The 17,124-nt window shown below is 46.5% G+C and overlaps 1 protein-coding gene across 1 annotated transcript in view; it reads right to left on the minus strand.

Moving 5' to 3' along the window:
* The window catches only part of ZDHHC8 (zinc finger DHHC-type palmitoyltransferase 8), a 68,522-nt gene that overhangs the window by 13,944 nt on the left and 37,454 nt on the right, over positions 1-17,124 (minus strand). The window contains exons 2-3 of the mRNA XM_070950761.1: positions 7,757-7,878; positions 2,819-2,976 (exon numbers count right to left, since the gene is read on the minus strand). Of these exons, the coding sequence (XP_070806862.1) occupies positions 2,819-2,976; positions 7,757-7,878 (280 nt within the window). The remainder of the gene's footprint in view (positions 1-2,818; positions 2,977-7,756; positions 7,879-17,124) is intronic.

The following is a 17,124-nucleotide window of genomic DNA, read 5'->3' on the forward strand; positions in this document are numbered from 1 at the left end:
TGATAATTTTTGTATATCTCGTTTTTTCTACGGTGATAATTTTTGTATATCTCGTTTTTTTTCTCCGTGTTTCACTTTTCTTCTTTATACTGTAACAGCTATTCTAATAGCAAATCTTTCCTAAAAGTGATTGCATTAAATTCTTGATTAAATTATCTTTTAATCGATATATAATTTTATGGTACTACTCTCCAAAAAAAGTGGTGTCATTAGCTAGTTTTAGAAAATACACTTTTCCTAAAAGGTTTCCACAATTTTGACCACTACTGTAGCTTAAATCAGAGCGAATTAAGATTTCCCACCCCCTCTCCTTTTCTCCTTCCTCCTGCCTTTAGTTTCTCAATGCTTCTTACTTCCCAGTGGCGGTTACTATGTAAGTGTGTGTGTGTGTGTGTGTGAGAGAGAGAGTGAGAGAGCGCGCACATTTAAGGGATATATGTGTGACAAAGAGGATTTCCTGATAATAAACCTCCTGCTCCGTAAAACACTTCTACTGCCATGACATAAAATCCGATTGTCTTCTCAGCCAATAAATTCTCCTCGCTAACCTTCACCCCAGCCATCTCTCTAATGAAGAGGAGTGCATTTTACAGTTCTGCTCTGGCTGACTCCTTTTAATGAATTTCTCTGCCTGGAGTTTGATTCTCATCTCCTGTTTTTAAACTGCACAACCGACGACGTCAGAGAAAATGATTTTAAAAGACTTTGTTCTCCTGCCAAGTTGGTCAAAATCGTCTCGCAAAGGGGAAAGAAACTTAGAAGCTGCCAGCCAGATGTAGAAAACGGAAAGAAGTACCTCCTCGCTTAAGAATAAGATATTGGTCGCATTTGCAACCAGGATTATATTAGTTTCACTTTGTTTGGTTGCTTAAATATCCGGCGAGTGTAATTAAGGCATCTAATTTAACACAGAACATAGAATCATAGAGCTGGAAGAGACATCAGTGGTAAGTGGTGAAATGCTACCGGTTCAGACCAATTCGCCCGAACCGGTACTAATAAAGGCTACTGATTCGGGCTACTGGTTCGGGCAAACTGTAGAGAAGAGAAGAGCAACCAAGATGCTTAGGGGAATGGAGGTGAAAACATACAATGAACAGTTGCAGGAACTGGGCATGGCTAGTCTGGTGAAGAGAAGGACCAGGGGAGACAGGATAGCAGTGTTCCAGTATTTGAGGGGCAGCCACAGAGAGGAGGAAGGGGGTCAAGCTATTTTCCAAAGCACCCGAAGGCCAGACGTGGAACAATGGATGGAAACTGACCGAGGAGAGATTCAACTTAGAAATAAGGAGGAATTTTCTGACAGTGAGAGCAATCAACCGATGGATCAGAAGTTGCCTTCAGAAGCTGTGGGAGCTTCATCCCTGGAGGCTTTCAAGAAGAGACTGGACTGCCATCTGTCAGAAATGGTGTAGGGTCTCCCGTTTGGGTTGGGTTGTTGGAGTAGATGACCTACAAGGTCCCTTCCATTTCTGTTAATCTATCTGATCAAAGGCCTGGAGACTAAAACATGAAGAACGGTTGCAGGAACTGGGCCTGGCTAGTCTAGTGAAGAGAAGGACCAGGGGAGATAGGATAGCAAGTCTTCCGATATTTGAGGGGCTGCCACAGAGAGGAGGGGGTCAACGCCAGACAAGGAATAATGGATGGAAACTGATCAAGGAGAGATTCAACCTGGAAATAAGGAGGAATTTTCTGACAGTGAGAACAATCAACCGATGGTACAGAAGTTGCCTTTGGAAGCTGTGGGAGTTTCATCATTGGAAGCTTTCAAGAAGAGACTGGACTGCCATCGGTCAGAAATGGTGCAGGGTCTCTTGCTTGGGTGGGGGGTTGGACTAGATGACCTACAAGGTCCCTTCCAACTCTGTTACTCTGTCTGACACAATGAAGGCTATTCTTATTCCTCCTTGTTCATTTCTTTATTTGGTTTTATATGACCATCCACCCATCTCACAATGGCATCTCACTTAGACAGCTAACTCCGGGCACACTCGCGATGATATAAAAACGCATGAGAGCAACACCAATCGGCAATAAATGGTTGCTTTGAGTCTCTTTGTCAAGGGCATCAGATGCACAATCACAGTGGTGGCCAAAATTGTGGAAACCTTTTGGGAAGTGTATTTTTGAGGTTTGATGCCTAATAACACCACTTTTTTGGGGGGGGGAGCTTCAAGATCATCCTATTCCACTGCCGGAATGGCCTGGGAATAGCCCAGACCTTCACCCAATTGAAAATCTATGGAGCCGACTAAAGAAACTTGTTAGTCAGAAGCGACCCAGCAATCAAACCCAGTTAATAGAAGCCATCCTTCAATCTTGGTTTCACATTAGAACAGCTACAGAACTCAGAGACTTGGTTCACTCCATGGGAAGATGTTGTAAGGCCGTCATTTATGCTAAAGGTTACCCAACGAAGGATTAACTGACATGGGGATCATTTTTGTATATCTCATTTTTTCTATGGTGATCATTTTTGTATATCGCATTTTTTTCTACGTGTTTCCCTTTTTTTCTTTATACCGTAACTGCTATTCTAATAGCAAATCCTTCATAAAAGTTATTGCATTACATTCTTGATTAAATGATCTTTCCATGGATATATCATTTTATGGTACTATTCCCCCCCCCCAAAAAAGTGGTGTTATTAGCTAGTTTTAGAAAATACACTTTTCCCAAAAGGTTCCCACAATTTTGGCCACTACTGTACAAGCCAAATCGCCTTTTAAACAATACTCAAGGGATCGTGTTTAGTTATATATTTCCACAGCCAGCGACAACTCTGTCCGTGAAGGAAAGTCACGCGTGTCCTTACCTCAACGCAGTTGTCGCAAACGCTGCAGTGGGAGCAACGAGGAGGGCGGTAGAAGTGGCAGGTGGCACACCATTTCATCCGAACTTGGATGCCTTTGATCTCCACGTTCTTATAGAGTGGCGCTCGGAAGTCGTCATCTTTATCCTCGTCTTCGTCGGCTGCTCGGGGATCGGACGACACAAAAGAAACGGTTTGATGAGACACAACAACGTTCTCAGTTCAGGCAGTCCTCAACTTTACAACAGTCCCAAATTTACGTTGCTAAGTGAGACACGTCTTCGGTGAGTTTTGCCCAGTGGTGAAATCCAATTTTTTTTTACTACCGGTTCTGTGGGCGTGGCTTGGTGGGCGTGGCAGGGGAAGGATACTGCAAAATCCCCATTCCCTCCCCACTCCTGGGGGAAGGATATTGCAAAATCTCTGTTCCTTCCCCACTCTGGGGCCAGCCAGAGATGGTATTTGCTGGTTCTCCAAACTACTCAAAATTTCCGCTACCGGTTCTCCAGAACCTGTCAGAACCTGCTGGATTTCACCCCTGGTTTTGCCCCATTTTATAACCTTTCTGGGCACAGCTGTGCAGCGAATCGCTGCGACTTGTTCAGTTAGCCACACGGTTGTTAAGTGAATCCCACACACCCACTTTACGATCTGTTTGTGTTGCTCCCTTCCCTTTAAATTTTACAGTCACTTTTTTTCAGTTCAAACAGTCACTAAATGAACGGTTGTAACCCGAGGACTAGTATAGTTTTTTTCATCTGCCTCCAATCTCTAACCATCAATATCCTTGGATGTACCCAGATGGTTGCACGGTGGTCCAATTATGTTCCAGTCAGGGGTGGGCTTCAAAAATTTTAGCAAGGGGTTCTCTGCCCAGTTGCTGGGTGGGTGTGGCCAGGATGGGCGTGGCGTAGTTGGCCTCCTGCACCACGGGGGGGGGGGGGGAGGGAGGGCATTTTTGCTCTAAGCTCTGGAGGTTTTCCTTGAGCCTCCGGGAGGACAAAAACGGCCTCCCAGTCTCCGGAGGCCCTCTAGAGGCCGGAAACGGACTTCCCGAACTTCCGGTGGGCCTGTTTTTCGCCCTCCCCGAGCCTCCGCATGCGCCCTGCACTTAGCTGCATCCAAAACGGGCCGCGTGGGGACTCCTGGGAGGGGCGGGGCAGGGTGGGCTGAGCCAGCCAGAGTAGGATTTGGGGGTTCTCCGAACTGCATAGAATCTTAGCTAGAGGCAGTGGTGGGATTCAGCCGGTTCGTACCACTTTGGGAGAACCAGTTGTTAAATTACTTGAATCCTACCACTGGCTAGAGGTTCTCCTGAACCCCGGCGAACCCCCCCCCTAACAGCCCACCTCTAGTTCCAGTTGGTCATTTTTTAACCTTCCGGTCGTGGGAAGCCAGACACAGAGGTCATATTTCTTCAGCCAGATCACCCTTGGAGTACAATGGGCCCTGTTCCTGTGAAAAGCGTATTCCCAACTCAAACTTGCCAAGACTGCTTACGTGTACATCTGCCAATCCAAAACGCCAGCAGAGCATGCTCCAAACACCCCCACGCAGCTGACAAGGCTCTGAGTCATTGGCCCCAGCAATTACAAATGGCAAAATAACAACAGAAGCATCCAAGGGGATGAATAGCATATTCAGAACCCGAGCATGTACGAAGCTGCCGTGTACGAACCAGGAGGAGGTTAGGAAATCTAGAGACTTATTAAAGTCACAAAATAAGTTTCGAGGGCCCAGAGACGCAGCGGAGTGTGGACAGACAACCAGATGGCAGGTTTTCCATGAGAAGTGCCTTCAAAAAGGACATATCCAACTAGTCCTCGACCTACGACCACAACTCATTAAAAAAAGGTTCTGTTGCTAATTTTGTGAATTATGCTCCATTTTACGACCTTTCTTGCCACTTGCCACTGCTTTTAAGCTTAATCACTGCAGTGGTTAAGTTAGTAACTGGGCTGTTAAGGGAATCTGGCTTCCTCGAGGACTTTGCTCACCAGACGTTTGCAAAAAGGGATCACGTGACCCCAGGACATTGCAACCGTCATGAATATGAGTCAGTTGGAGCGGTGCGGTGGCCTCGAGGTGGCGCTCTCGCTTCACAATCAGGAGGCTGTGAGTTCGATCCTACGTAGAGGCAGATATTTCTCTTTCTGGGCACACTGCGAATATACCTGCCGAACAAAACTCTGCCCTGGCGAAAGGAAGGGCATCCGGCAGGGGTGGGTTCTAAATTTTTTTACTACCGGTTCTGTGGGCTTGGCTTATTTTGTGGGTGTGGCTTGGAGGTCATGTGACTAGGTGGGCATGGCTAGCTGGTCAGAATCATTTCTGGAAGGTCCTCGCACTTACGACCAGTCCTCGCACTTACGACCCGACTCATTTGTTTGCTTTTAACACTGATCAGCTGTAGGACGGCCCTTTGAAGCCCCGCGGCAAGAGTTTAAACAGTTTTTTTTCCCTCTAGTCATCAGCTGGGACTCAGGAGGCAGCAACAGATTGGGGGTGGGACCAAATGAAAGGTAAGAATAACGTGGGTGGGTGGGTGGGAGGGCGGGGGGGGAGAACCGGTTTGGTGACGTCATATTGTCACCGCTACCGGCTCGGCCGAACCGGACCAAACCGGGAGGAACCCACCACTGGCATCCGGCCATTAAAACACACTGCTACCTCCATTCAGTTGCCCAGACTCCCCCCCTGCAAGGGATGATGGCATTGTTAAATGGAGATGATAAATATGAGCCAGTTTGTCAAGTGTCTGAATTTGGATCACGTGGCCACGGGGATGCCGCAATGGTTGTAAGTCTGGAAAATGGTCATAAGTCACTTTTTTCAGTGCCGTTGAAACTTCGAAGGGTCACTGAATGAACTGTTGTAAGTCAAGGACTACCTGTAGCTGGCTGGGGATTCTGATGCAGGTCTCTTACAATTCCTAATGTCCCTTCTATTCACAGGCATCCCTGTTGTGAAGTAGTGCCACAGATAAATGACCTGAAAGGCATCTAATTTATTCCTCTGCCTGCATTTATTGTTGTTATTTATTTCCAGAAGGATTAATCATTTCTCCTCTCCTCAAAATTTAATCAATTCATCAAGACAGACTGCAGGAGGTGGGATGGCAGAACGTGAGGGGCGGAGTGAAAAGAGGGATCCGCCTAGAATCCCTACATAGCAGTGGTGAAATCTAAAATTTGTTACTACCGGTTCTGTGGGCGTGGCTTGGTGGGAGGGGTAATGTGACTGGGTGGGCGTGGCCAATTTTTTTTTCTTTTAAAACCATTTTTTTTACAACCTCTTCGGTGAAGAGGTGGTTAAAAATGCTTTCAAAAGGCTCTGACGATCCCAGCTGAGTTGCCTGATCAGCAGAGGCAACTCAGCTGGGATCATCAGAGGCATTTAAAAGAAAAAAAAAAGGTTTTTTTCTTTTAAAAGCTTTTAAGGATCCCAGCTGAGCCGCGCGATCATCAGAGGCTTTTTTTTTTTTTTACTTTTAAAAGCATTTTTTGCCCGAAGAGGTTGTAGAAAAAATGCTTTTAAAAATTAAAAAAAAAGCGCCTCTGATGATTGTGCGGCTCAGCTGGGCATGGGGGGGGGGCAGGGATTTTTGCTACCGGTTCTCCGAACCACCCGCCTCCATCGCTACCGGATCGGGCGATCCGGTCCAAACCAGGAGCATTTCACACCCCTGCTACGTAGCCACAAGCAAATGTAAGTCCAAACGTCTTGAGTACCGTTGACCTTTATTTAAATCTTAGCAACTTAATTGAGAAGATTCCTGTGCGTAGGCCTTTAGCAATAAATCACTTTAATTGAACCTTCTCATGTAATAAAAGTGCTGTTGATATTCCCTGGGCTCTAATGAAAAATACCCAGAAAAAAAAATGATCAAAGGGCAAAGAAAGGAGGAGAAAGAATGTCCCGAAGGTGATTTTTCCAAGAGGCAACTGTACTTTCTGGTTTTTCTTTGAAGGGGTTTCGCTTCTCATCCAAGAAGCTTCTTCAGCTTCTTGGAGAAGAAGCGAAACGCCTTCAAAGAAAAACCAGAAAGTCCAGTTGCCTCTTGAAAAAAAAGCACCTTTGGGACAACCATGACCTGGAGGACTGAGGATCTTCATAGACAGAGGACTGAATGTGGCCCAATGCTCAGTGATTATCCGTCCACCAAAAGGACCTTTTAGGTGACGTCTTCAAGGGCACCACGGATCTTGAGATATCTAATGGGGAGCCCCTGTGGATTGATGCCAAGATTTCCTTGTCCGGAACCACCAAAAAAATGGACAAATGGGTATAGAAGAAGGAGTGGCAGAACCTGGAGGTGGAGTGGGGTCTCAGCCTAGAACAGGGGTGTCAAACTTGATTTCATTGGAGGGCCGCATCAGGGTTGTGTTTGACCTTGGGGCACTGTGGTGGGTGTGGCCAGAGTGGGTGTGGCCAGCTCGACGTCACTTGTGTCAGGGGCCCAAGTCCTTTGCCAGCAAAAACAGGCCCTTGAGCTCCGTTTTCAGCTGCGATGGCGTCCTGCAACCCTCTGCTAGTGAAAACGGAGCTCAGGAGGGCCGCACGCAGCCCTCCAGAGCTCCGTTTTCACTGGCAGAGGCATCACGGGCCGGTTCTTCGCTGTTTCCAGGTCGGATCTGGCCCCTGGGCCTTGAGTTTGACACCCCTGGCTAGGATCCCCAGGTAGCCACAAACAAAGTTCAACCTTTCTTGAGTGCCGTCGATCCTGATCTAAATCTCTTAGCAGGTTAGTCGAGAAGATTCCCGTGTGTAGGCTTTTAGTAATGAAATAGTTTCATTGACCCTTCTCGTGCGGATTCTGCTCCTTCGCACTGCTGACGTTTCTACAACGTCATCAACGTTTTCAAGGGATTGTGACAAGAAATGGTAGGATAGGCCTTCCTTCCTTCCTTCCTTCCCGCCCTTCTGAAATTCCCGATTTACCTCGTGGGAAGACTCCTGGGTCCATAAACGTGGCCATACTGAAGTTTGCAAGCACAAACAGGAATACGAGCCCATTGTAGAGTGGAACAGCTGGGGAGATGGCTCTGGTCAACCACGGGCACCTGAACAAAAACATGGGCAAAGACACGAGAATGTTATTCGTCAAACGCAACAACTGCTAACACTTTCCCACCGAAAGCAGGGAAAAATCTCCATTCCCACCCCATTCCAGGGGAAAGATACTGCAAAATCTCCATTCCCACCCCATTCCAGGGAAAAGATACTGCAAAATCTCCATTCCCTCCCCACTCCAGGGAAGGATACTGCAAAATCCCCATTCCCTCCCCACTCCAGGGGAAGGATACTGCAAAATCTCCATTCCCTCCCCACTCGAGGGAAAGAATATTGCAAAATATCCATTCCCTCCCCACTCCAAGGGAAGGATACTGCAAAATCCCCATTCCCTCCCCACTCCAGGAGAAGGATACTGCAAAATCTCCATTCCCACCCCACTCCAGGGGAAGGATACTGCAAAATCCCCATTCCTTCCCACTCCTGGGGGAAGGATATTGCAAAATCTCCATTCCCTCCCCACTCCAAGGGAAGGATACTGCAAAATCACCATTCCCTCCCCACTCCAGGGGAAGGATACTGCAAAATATCCATTCCCTCCCCACTCCAGGGGAAAGATACTGCAAAATCCCCATTCCTTCCCACTCCAGGGGAAGGATATTGCAAAATCTCCATTCCCACCCCACTCTGGGGCCAGCCAGCAGTGGTATTTGCCGGTTCTCCGAACTACTCAAAATTTCCGCTACTGGTTCTGCAGAACCTGTCGGAACCTGCTGCGTTTCACCCCTGATTCACAATCAACGATCACCGTGAAGCCATAAAAATCGCATGGATATGGGATTTTTTTTTTTTAAAAAAAAGAAAAGCGAATAGGATAGACCTTTGCAAGAGGAGTAGTAGACGCAGGGGGAAAAAAAGAAATAAATCGCCCAAGATCGGATTGTGCAGAATGTCTTAAGTATTTCTTTTCTTTTATTTCTTGATGTTCTTGCCTTGTGCAAGTGGCTACACCAGAAAGGTCAGACTTTCTGAAACAATGCTTAAGCGAGGGTTCTTCTACGCCTTATTGGCTTTTGCAGGGTAAAATAAATAGCAAAGTTTAAATAAAGGACACAGTGAATAATTATAAGCATCGGCCAGATGTCCTGGTTCCCCACCCTTTTGCTGTTTCTGGTAATAATTTGTTTTCTGGAAATTAGTTTTTTTTTTTACAAGCTCTCAAACTCAGAATGTGCAAAAAAACCTTTGTAAATCTCCCTTTGCAAAATGTAATTCCATCAATTAAAGGACTAGAATCCTTCGTTTGAGAGAAGTGAGAGCTTTTTATTCTTGGAATCATAGAAGCTGACAGTAACTTAATACCTAGAATGAGCACAAAAAACACCCCCCCAAAAAACCCAATACCCCAATCAAGGAACTACCAAGGAGAAAACCAGCCACACCAGCAAGGCAAGCTATTGTATATAAACAGGGAGCAAATCCCACACTCGCTAGGACTGATGATGGTACCTGGTTGGCTAATGAAATGTCTGCGAGAAATCAGCCAAGCTCAGAGAGCACCAAGGATCCCACAATCTGTCTCCTCTCCTCTCAGCCCCGCTCTCTTCTAGCACTGATGATGTTACCTAGTTGGGTCATGAAACGTCTGCAAGAAAACCACCAAGCTCAGAGAGCACCAAGGACCCTGCAGTCCTCCTCTTCCTCCTCCTTAAACCCCACACCCTTCTAGCACTGATGATGTTACTTAGTTGGGTCATAAAACGTCTGCAAGAAATAACCAAGCTCAGAGAGCACAAGGACCCCAGTTGTTGTCGTTGTTATCCTCCTCCTCCTCCACAAACCCTCCTCCTTTCTTGCACTGATGATGTTACCTACTTGGGTCATGAAACATCTGCAAGAAAACCACCCAGCTCAGAGAGCACCAAGGACTCCAGAGTTGAACTCTATTCTCTTCTAGTAAAACTACATTTTCATAAGTTCATCAAAACATCAGGCTTACCATGATTTTTTGGGGTGGGGTGGGGTGGGGAGAGAGAAGCTTCCAACTACTCCATAGTCACCAACACCTGATTACAAAAGCATAATAGTTCTTCCAAGAGCGGGGGGGCATATTTTTCTTTTCCTTTCCCACCGTTGGAAATTTTCCAACCTCTGTGTTGACTAAATGCCAGGCTGTGTTGTCTATTTTGTCTGCAACGCTGGCCCCTTTGGCCCAACCAACCTCCCTCCCTCCCTCCCTCTCTCATTCTCTCTCTCTCCGTCCCTCCCTTTCTCTCTCTCTGTTATCATGGGCTGGATGGGATTGAACCTATCCATATCTCTCTGGTCATTTCCCCCAACTTATAGAGAGGGGTACAGGGACGATCGAAAGGTCGGCGGTTCAGCGGTTCGAATCCCCAGTGCTGCGTAAACGGGGTGAGCTCCCATGACTTGTCCCAGCTTCTGCCAACCTAGCAGTTCGAAAGCACATAACAAATGCAAGTAGAAAAATAGGGACCGCCTTTGATGGGAAGGGAACAGCGTTCCGCGCGCCTTTGGCATTGAGTCATGACCACGGAGACGTCTTCGGACAGCGCTGGCTCTTCGGCTTTGAAACGGAGATGAGCACTGCTCCCTAGAGTCGGGAACGACTAGCACATATGTGCGAGGGGAACCTTTACCTTTACCTTTATAGAGAGGGGTATCCAACCAGGGCAACTTTTAAGATTTGTGGACTTCAACTCAACTGAAGTCTTCAGCCAGCGTGACATCCTCAAAGATCTTCTGAGTGGTGGCTGAAGGGCCTCTATGGAGATGAATCTACGTCATGCCATATAACGCATCACACACTTCAAGGTGTCGCTTCCATATCCTCAATTTCTTTGGAAATTTCCCCTCTGGGGAAACGTCTTGCCATGCGAGACGCAATTGCTCACGAAAACGATGAGGAGAATGTGATTGGCGCAATCAACCAAGATTCTTCAGAACAACAGGGGAGCTGTTAATTTCTCTTCGCCGAGTTTTGAATAGTCTCTCTCTCTCTCTCTCTCTCTCTCTCTCTCTCTCTCTCTCTCTCTCTCTGTGTGTGTGTGTGTGTGTGTGTGTGTGCATTAGACGCACCAGTTCCACCATAAAAAACTTCCTTTGTACTTCTCAGGAAACACATTGTGGGTTTTCTTTTTGCACTGAGCCAGTTCCAAACGAAAACGGGAAGTCAGCACTATTATTTGGCTGCAATTCTTCTTCTAATAAAAATAATAATAATAATAACTCAGTGTTTTGAATCTAAATGATAAACCTGTCTGTAGCTACCAGGAAAATACCCCCCAGATCTGAGGTGAAATCCAGCAGATTCTAACAGGTTCTAGAGAACCGGTAGCGGAAATTTTGAGCAATTCGGAGAACCGGCAAATGCCACCTCTGGCTGGCCCCAGAGTGGGGAGGGAATGGGGATTTTGCAGTATCCTTCTCCTGGAGTGGGGAGGGAATGGGGATTTTGCAGTATCCTTCCCCTGCCATGCCCACCAAGCCACGCCCACAGAACCGGTACTAAACAAATTTGGATTTCACCAACCATTATTTCTTGTCCTGCTCTCTGGTGCTTTGGAGAATAATTTGATCCCCTCTTCTTTGTGGCAGCCCCTCAAATACTGGAATTCTACTATCCTGTCACCCCTAATTTCTCTTTTCTCTAAACTAGCCAGACCCAAAACCTGCAGCCGTTCTTCATATGGTTTAGTCTCCAGGCCTTTGATCACCTTAGTTGCTCTTCTCTGAACCTTTTTCCAAAGTCTCAACATCTTTTAAGTAGTAGGGTGACCAAAATTGGTTGCAGGATTCCAGGTGTGGTTTTGTAAAGCGGCACTAATACTTCATAATAATATTGGATAGCCTAGGTTTGATATCCATGTTTGTGAGGAGCCCTGCACAAGATTTTGTCAGGGCTAGAAAGCAGGAGACCATCTGGTCCTTCCTTAGGCGTGAAAGCTGGCTGGTTGAGTTTGGACCGATCACCAAGAGCCTGGGAGTTCTAGGCCCACTTTACGCATGAGAGCCGGCTGGGGAAGTTTGAGCCAATCACCAGGAGAACAGTGAGTTCGAGTCCTGCCTTAGGAAGGAAAGCCGGCTGGGTGACTTTGGGGCAGTCCCTCTCTCTCAGCCCAACTCGCCTTACAGGGCTCTTGTTGTGGGGAAAAGAGGAGAAAGGAGTATACGCACGTTCACTGCCTTGAGTTATTTGTAAAAGTAATAAAAGTGAGAGAGAGAGAGAGAGAGAGAGAGATGAGAGAAAGAGAGTAGATGATAGATAGATAGATATGAGAGAAAGAGAGTAGATGACAGATTAGATAGAGAGATAGAGAGAGTAGATGACAGACAGATAGATGGATGGATGGATGGATTGAAGGAAGGAAGGAAGGAAGAAGAGGAAGGAAGGAAAGCAGAGGGGAAAGGAAGAGAGGGGAGGGAAGGGAAGGGAAGGAAGAAGAGGGAGGGAGGGAGGAAAGCAAAGGAGGAGAGGGGAGGGGAGGGAAGGGGAGGGAAGGGAAGGAAGAAGAGGAAGGAAAGCAGAGGGGAAAGGAGGAGAGGGGAGGGAAAGGAAGGGAAGGGAAGGAAGAAGAGGGAGGGAGGGAGGAAAGCAAAGGAGGAGAGGGGAGGGAAGGGAAGGAAGAAGAGGAAGGAAGGAAGGAAAGCAGAGGGGAAAGAGGAGAGGGGAGGGGAAGGAAGGGAAGGAAGAAGAGGGAGGGAGGGAGGAAAGCAAAGGAGGAGAGGGGAGGGGAGGGAAGGAAGAAGAAGAAGGAAGGAAGGAAGGAAAGCAGAGGGGAAAGGAGGAGAGGGGAGAGAAGGGAAGGGAAGGAAGAAGAGGGAGGGAGGGAGGAAAGCAAAGGAGGAGAGGGGAGGGGAGGGAAGGAAGAAGAGGAAGGAAGAAGAGGAAGAGAGGGAGGGAGGAAGAGAGGAAGGAAGGAAAGCAGATGGGAAAGGAGGAGAGGGGAGGGGAGGAAGAATAAGAAGGAAGGAAGAAGAGGAAGGGAGGAAGGAAGGAAAGCAGAGGGGAAAGGAGGGGAGGGGAGGAAGAAGAGGGAGGAAGGAAGGAAGGAAGGAAGGAAGGAAGGAAGGAAGGAAGGAAGGAAGGAAGGAAGGAAGAAGCCATACAACTTCAAAAGGTTGCAAGATTAATCCACATGTTCCTTCAGATCTCCCTCGTAGTCACCTCTGAGTTTATTGCTCTAGCCTGGTATTAATCATTTCCCCCCCTTTCATTATAAATCATGTGCAAGGAGCATTGATGTGCCAGCAGCATTAATAAACAGGGGGATGTAGGGGACAAAACATTAAAGATAATGTTGTATACATCTCTCTCTCTTCCTCCCCCCTCTCCCTCTCCCTCTCCCTTTCTCTCTTTCTCTCTCTCTTTTTCCCTTTCTCTCTCTCTTTTCAGAAGCGGTTCTGGCTTATTAGCTTCTTCTGCTCCTGGGGTCTGGTGCAGGAAACAAAGACGTTAAATCTTAATTGAAACTACCTTTCTTCCAAAGGTTCAGTGGAAATAATTAAAGCTTGCAGCCATGACTCAAGGGAACGCGGCTGCATTTTGATTCATGGCGAAACAAAGGAGCTACTTAGGTGTCGCCAAACAGTCACACTATTCATCCCGGAGAGTGACCACAGGAGGAACATGTGTTTGATTGCCAACCATGATTCTATTAGGCATGACAAGCTGTGGGGAGAAAAAACCTGTAGATGGGCTGAATGGCCGTCACGGGGCTTACAGGTATCGGCTCGGATTGCCAAACACGGTGAACAGAGTCACAAGGACTTAGGCTTACACAAACTGCCATGTTAGAGGGACGCTTGTGTTGCCGTACATCACACTCCACACCACAAAGGAGCTGGGCACATTTTCATTCTGATACAATAAAAGGAGGAGGAGGAGGAGGAGAAGGAGGAGAAGGAGAAAGAAAAAGAGGAGGAGGGAAGAGGAGGAGGAGGAGGAGGAGGAGAAGAAGAAAAAAGAAAAAGGAGGAGGAGGAGGAAGGAGGAGGAGGAGGTGGAGAAGAAGAAGAAGAAGAAAAGAAGGAAGAGGAGGAGGAGGAAGGAGAAGGAGGATGAAGAGAACAAGAAGAAAAAGAAAAAGGAGGAGGAAGGAGGAAGGAGGAGGAGGAGAAGAAGAAAAAGGAAAGGAGGAGGAGAAGAAGAAGAAAAGGAGGAGGTGGAGGAGGAAGGAGAAGGAGGAGGAAGAGAAGAAGAAGATGAAAGAAGAAAAAGAAAAAGAAAAAGGAGGAGGAAGGAGGAGGAGGAGGAGGAGGAGGAGAAGAAGAAGAAGAAGAAGAAGAAGAAGAAGAAGAAGAAGAAGAAGAAGAAGAAGAAGAAGAAGAAGAAGAAGAAAAGAAGGAGGAGGAAGGAGGAGGATGAAGAGAAAAAGAAGAAAAAGGCGGAGGAAGGAGGAGGAGGAGGAGAAGAAGAGGAGGAGGAGAAGAAAAGGAGGAGGAGGAGGAGAAGAAGAGGAGGAGGAGGAGGAGGAGGAGGAGAAGGAAGAAGAAGAAGAAGAAGAAGAAGAAGAAGAAGAAGAAGAAGAAGAAGAAGAAGAAGAAGAAGAAGAAGAAGAAAAGAAGGAGGAGGAAGGAGGAGGATGAAGAGAAAAAGAAGAAAAAGGCGGAGGAAGGAGGAGGAGGAGGAGAAGAAGAGGAGGAGGAGAAGAAAAGGAGGAGGAGGAGGAGAAGAAGAGGAGGAGGAGGAGGAGGAGGAGGAGGAGGAGGAGGAGGAGGAGAAGAAGAAGAAGAAGAAGAAGAAGAAGAAGAAGAAGAAGAAGAAGAAGAAGAAGAAGAAGAAGAAGAAGAAGAAGAAGAAGAAGAAGAAGAAGAAAAATTCATATGATATGGTTTCTGTCTTTCATGTTGTTTTCATTCCAGAAAAAAGAAGAGGAGCTGGGGTGTGTGTTTCCTTTTTGCCACCCTTCCATTGATCCTTGTTTTTCCATCACTCCTAAAAAAAACCTATCCATGCTTTATTATGGGTATGCCCCATGTGCCTTCTTAACATGGATCTTTATCCAGCCGCTGGGTTAGTGAAACCCAAATAAATTGCAGTGGTCCACAAGTTGACAGATGTTGTGAATTCGGCCCCATGTCAGCAAGATCTCTGATCAATTTGTAGCCAGACATATACAAGCAAAGTCAGAAAAGGCGAGGACAAGTAAATAAATAAATAAATAAAATAAAAAATACTATTAATACTCTTAATCACATCGATAGAACATGTTGAGCGATGTTCCAAGCAAGCAGCATCATGGCTTAGTGCCTCGTGATTAAAATACAGTTCTAGATTTATATCTATAGTTCTAAATAGCCATCCTTTTTTGATTAAACCGCAATGAGATGAGTTCACTCATTGCAACCATAGTTCATAACAGTTTGGCTTCACACAACACACAACTAAGAACACATGAGAAACAAGTCCTAAAATGGGTTTGGGATTTTTCTGAGAAGCAGGCACTGGGACAGGATTCATACTTGGCTTAATCCCGCTAACCATCGTTTTTTAACCATGATTTCTGAAAAGCGCCCAGATTGGTTCACACAATTTGCTAAGTCATAAACTGTGGTTTGCAAGCCACTGTAGCTATGTTTCCCCAGCGTGTCCTGGCTCACAGCCCAGCTCCTGTAATTTAGCACAATGCTGTTTTCCCCAGCGTTCAATATTGATTAAGAAAGTCATCCCAAGAAGTTTATCTATATATGCAAATATGCAGCTGATTTTCTTCTGTATTCAGTGGGGGCTGATTTCCAAGGAAATAAACAGTTTGTAAACACAATCTGGTTCAGACAGTAAACACAACCTTTTTCTCTAAGTGGGCTGGATTTTTATTCCCTTTGCACAGAGAAAGGTGGAAACATTATGCCTTTCTGCTTGTCTACCTTTCCTTCTCTTTTGTGAACAATCTATTTTGTTGGAAAAAAAAATGCTATGGAAGAGACCAGGGGTGGTATTCAGCCAGTTTAGACCGGTTCGGGAAAACCGGATGTTAATTTTAATCTGGTTCGCCGAACCGGTTGTTCCAAGGACTGGATGACCCCACCCACTCCACCCCGCCCCTCCCAGGAGTCTCCACATGGCCCGTTTTGGATGCCAAGTAAGTGCAGGGTGTGCATGGAGGGCGAAAAACGGGCCTACCGGAAGTCCGGAAACGGGCCTGTTTCTGGCCTCCAGAGGGCCTCCAGTGCCTGGGGGAGGCCGTTTTCGCCCTCCTGGAGGCTCCAGGAAAGCCTCTGGAGCCTGGGGAGGGTGAAAAACAAGCCTACCGGAAGTACCAGAAGTCCAGAAATGGGCCCATTTCTGACCTCCGGAGGGCGTGCGAAGCAAACCGGTTGTTATAACCGGTGAATCCCACCACTGGAAGAGACGCTGGGAAGGCAGACTCCTGAACCTAGTCAGGGTTATCCTGTGGAACGAAGAAGGCCTGAACTAAAAACAATCTAAAAAGCAAGATAGAAATTTGGGAACTGGAGAAGACAAAAAGCAATAGGTGGAAGGTTGTATGAGGAGGATGCAACCTGGAAATAATCAAGAATTTCCTGACAAAGAGGATGATTAATTCATGGAACAATTTGCCTGATGGAGTTGTGGATGCTCCATCACTGGAGGTTCTCAAGAAAAGACTGGATGGAAATGTAATCAGACACCAGGTTCGTATTATCATATGTGGTGGACGTGCCCAAAGGCAAAAAAAAAATTGGACAAAAATACATACTGCACATGGTTGGAAAAAATGATACAGACTTAAAACCAGAAATATTATTGTTGGCCATCCTACTGAAAAAATATAATAAAGGCAGTGGTGAAATCCAAATTTTTTTACTACCGGTTCTGTGGGCATGGCTTGGTAGGCGTGGTATGTGGTGTGGTGTGGTGTGGTGTGGCTTGGTGGGTGTGGCTTGGTGGGCGTGGCAGGGGAAGAATACTGCAAAATCTCCATTCCCTCCCCACTCCAGGGGAAGGATACTGCAAAATCTCCATTCCCACCCCACTCCAGGGGAAAGATACTGCAAAATCCCCATTCCCACCCCACTCTGGGGCCAGCCAGCGGTGGCATTTGCCGGTTCTCCGAACTGCTCAAAATTTCTAGAATTGCGTTTGAACAACAATGGAAAAGTGAAGAGATCCCTACAGAGGAAAATGTAATTAAAAAAATTAGAATGCGCAGAAATGGATAGATTAACACTTACAATCAAGAAAAAGGAACAAACTGAATATTTTTTAACATGGGACTCATTTTATCAATGGCTAGCCAATAAAAACAGAAGTTAGAAATATGGGAATATAAG

Source organism: Pituophis catenifer, unplaced genomic scaffold, assembly GCF_029215685.1.
Source record: "Pituophis catenifer annectens isolate HBS135680 unplaced genomic scaffold, rPitCat1.0.hap2 SCAF_10, whole genome shotgun sequence".
Taxonomy (NCBI): Eukaryota; Metazoa; Chordata; class Lepidosauria; order Squamata; family Colubridae; genus Pituophis; species Pituophis catenifer.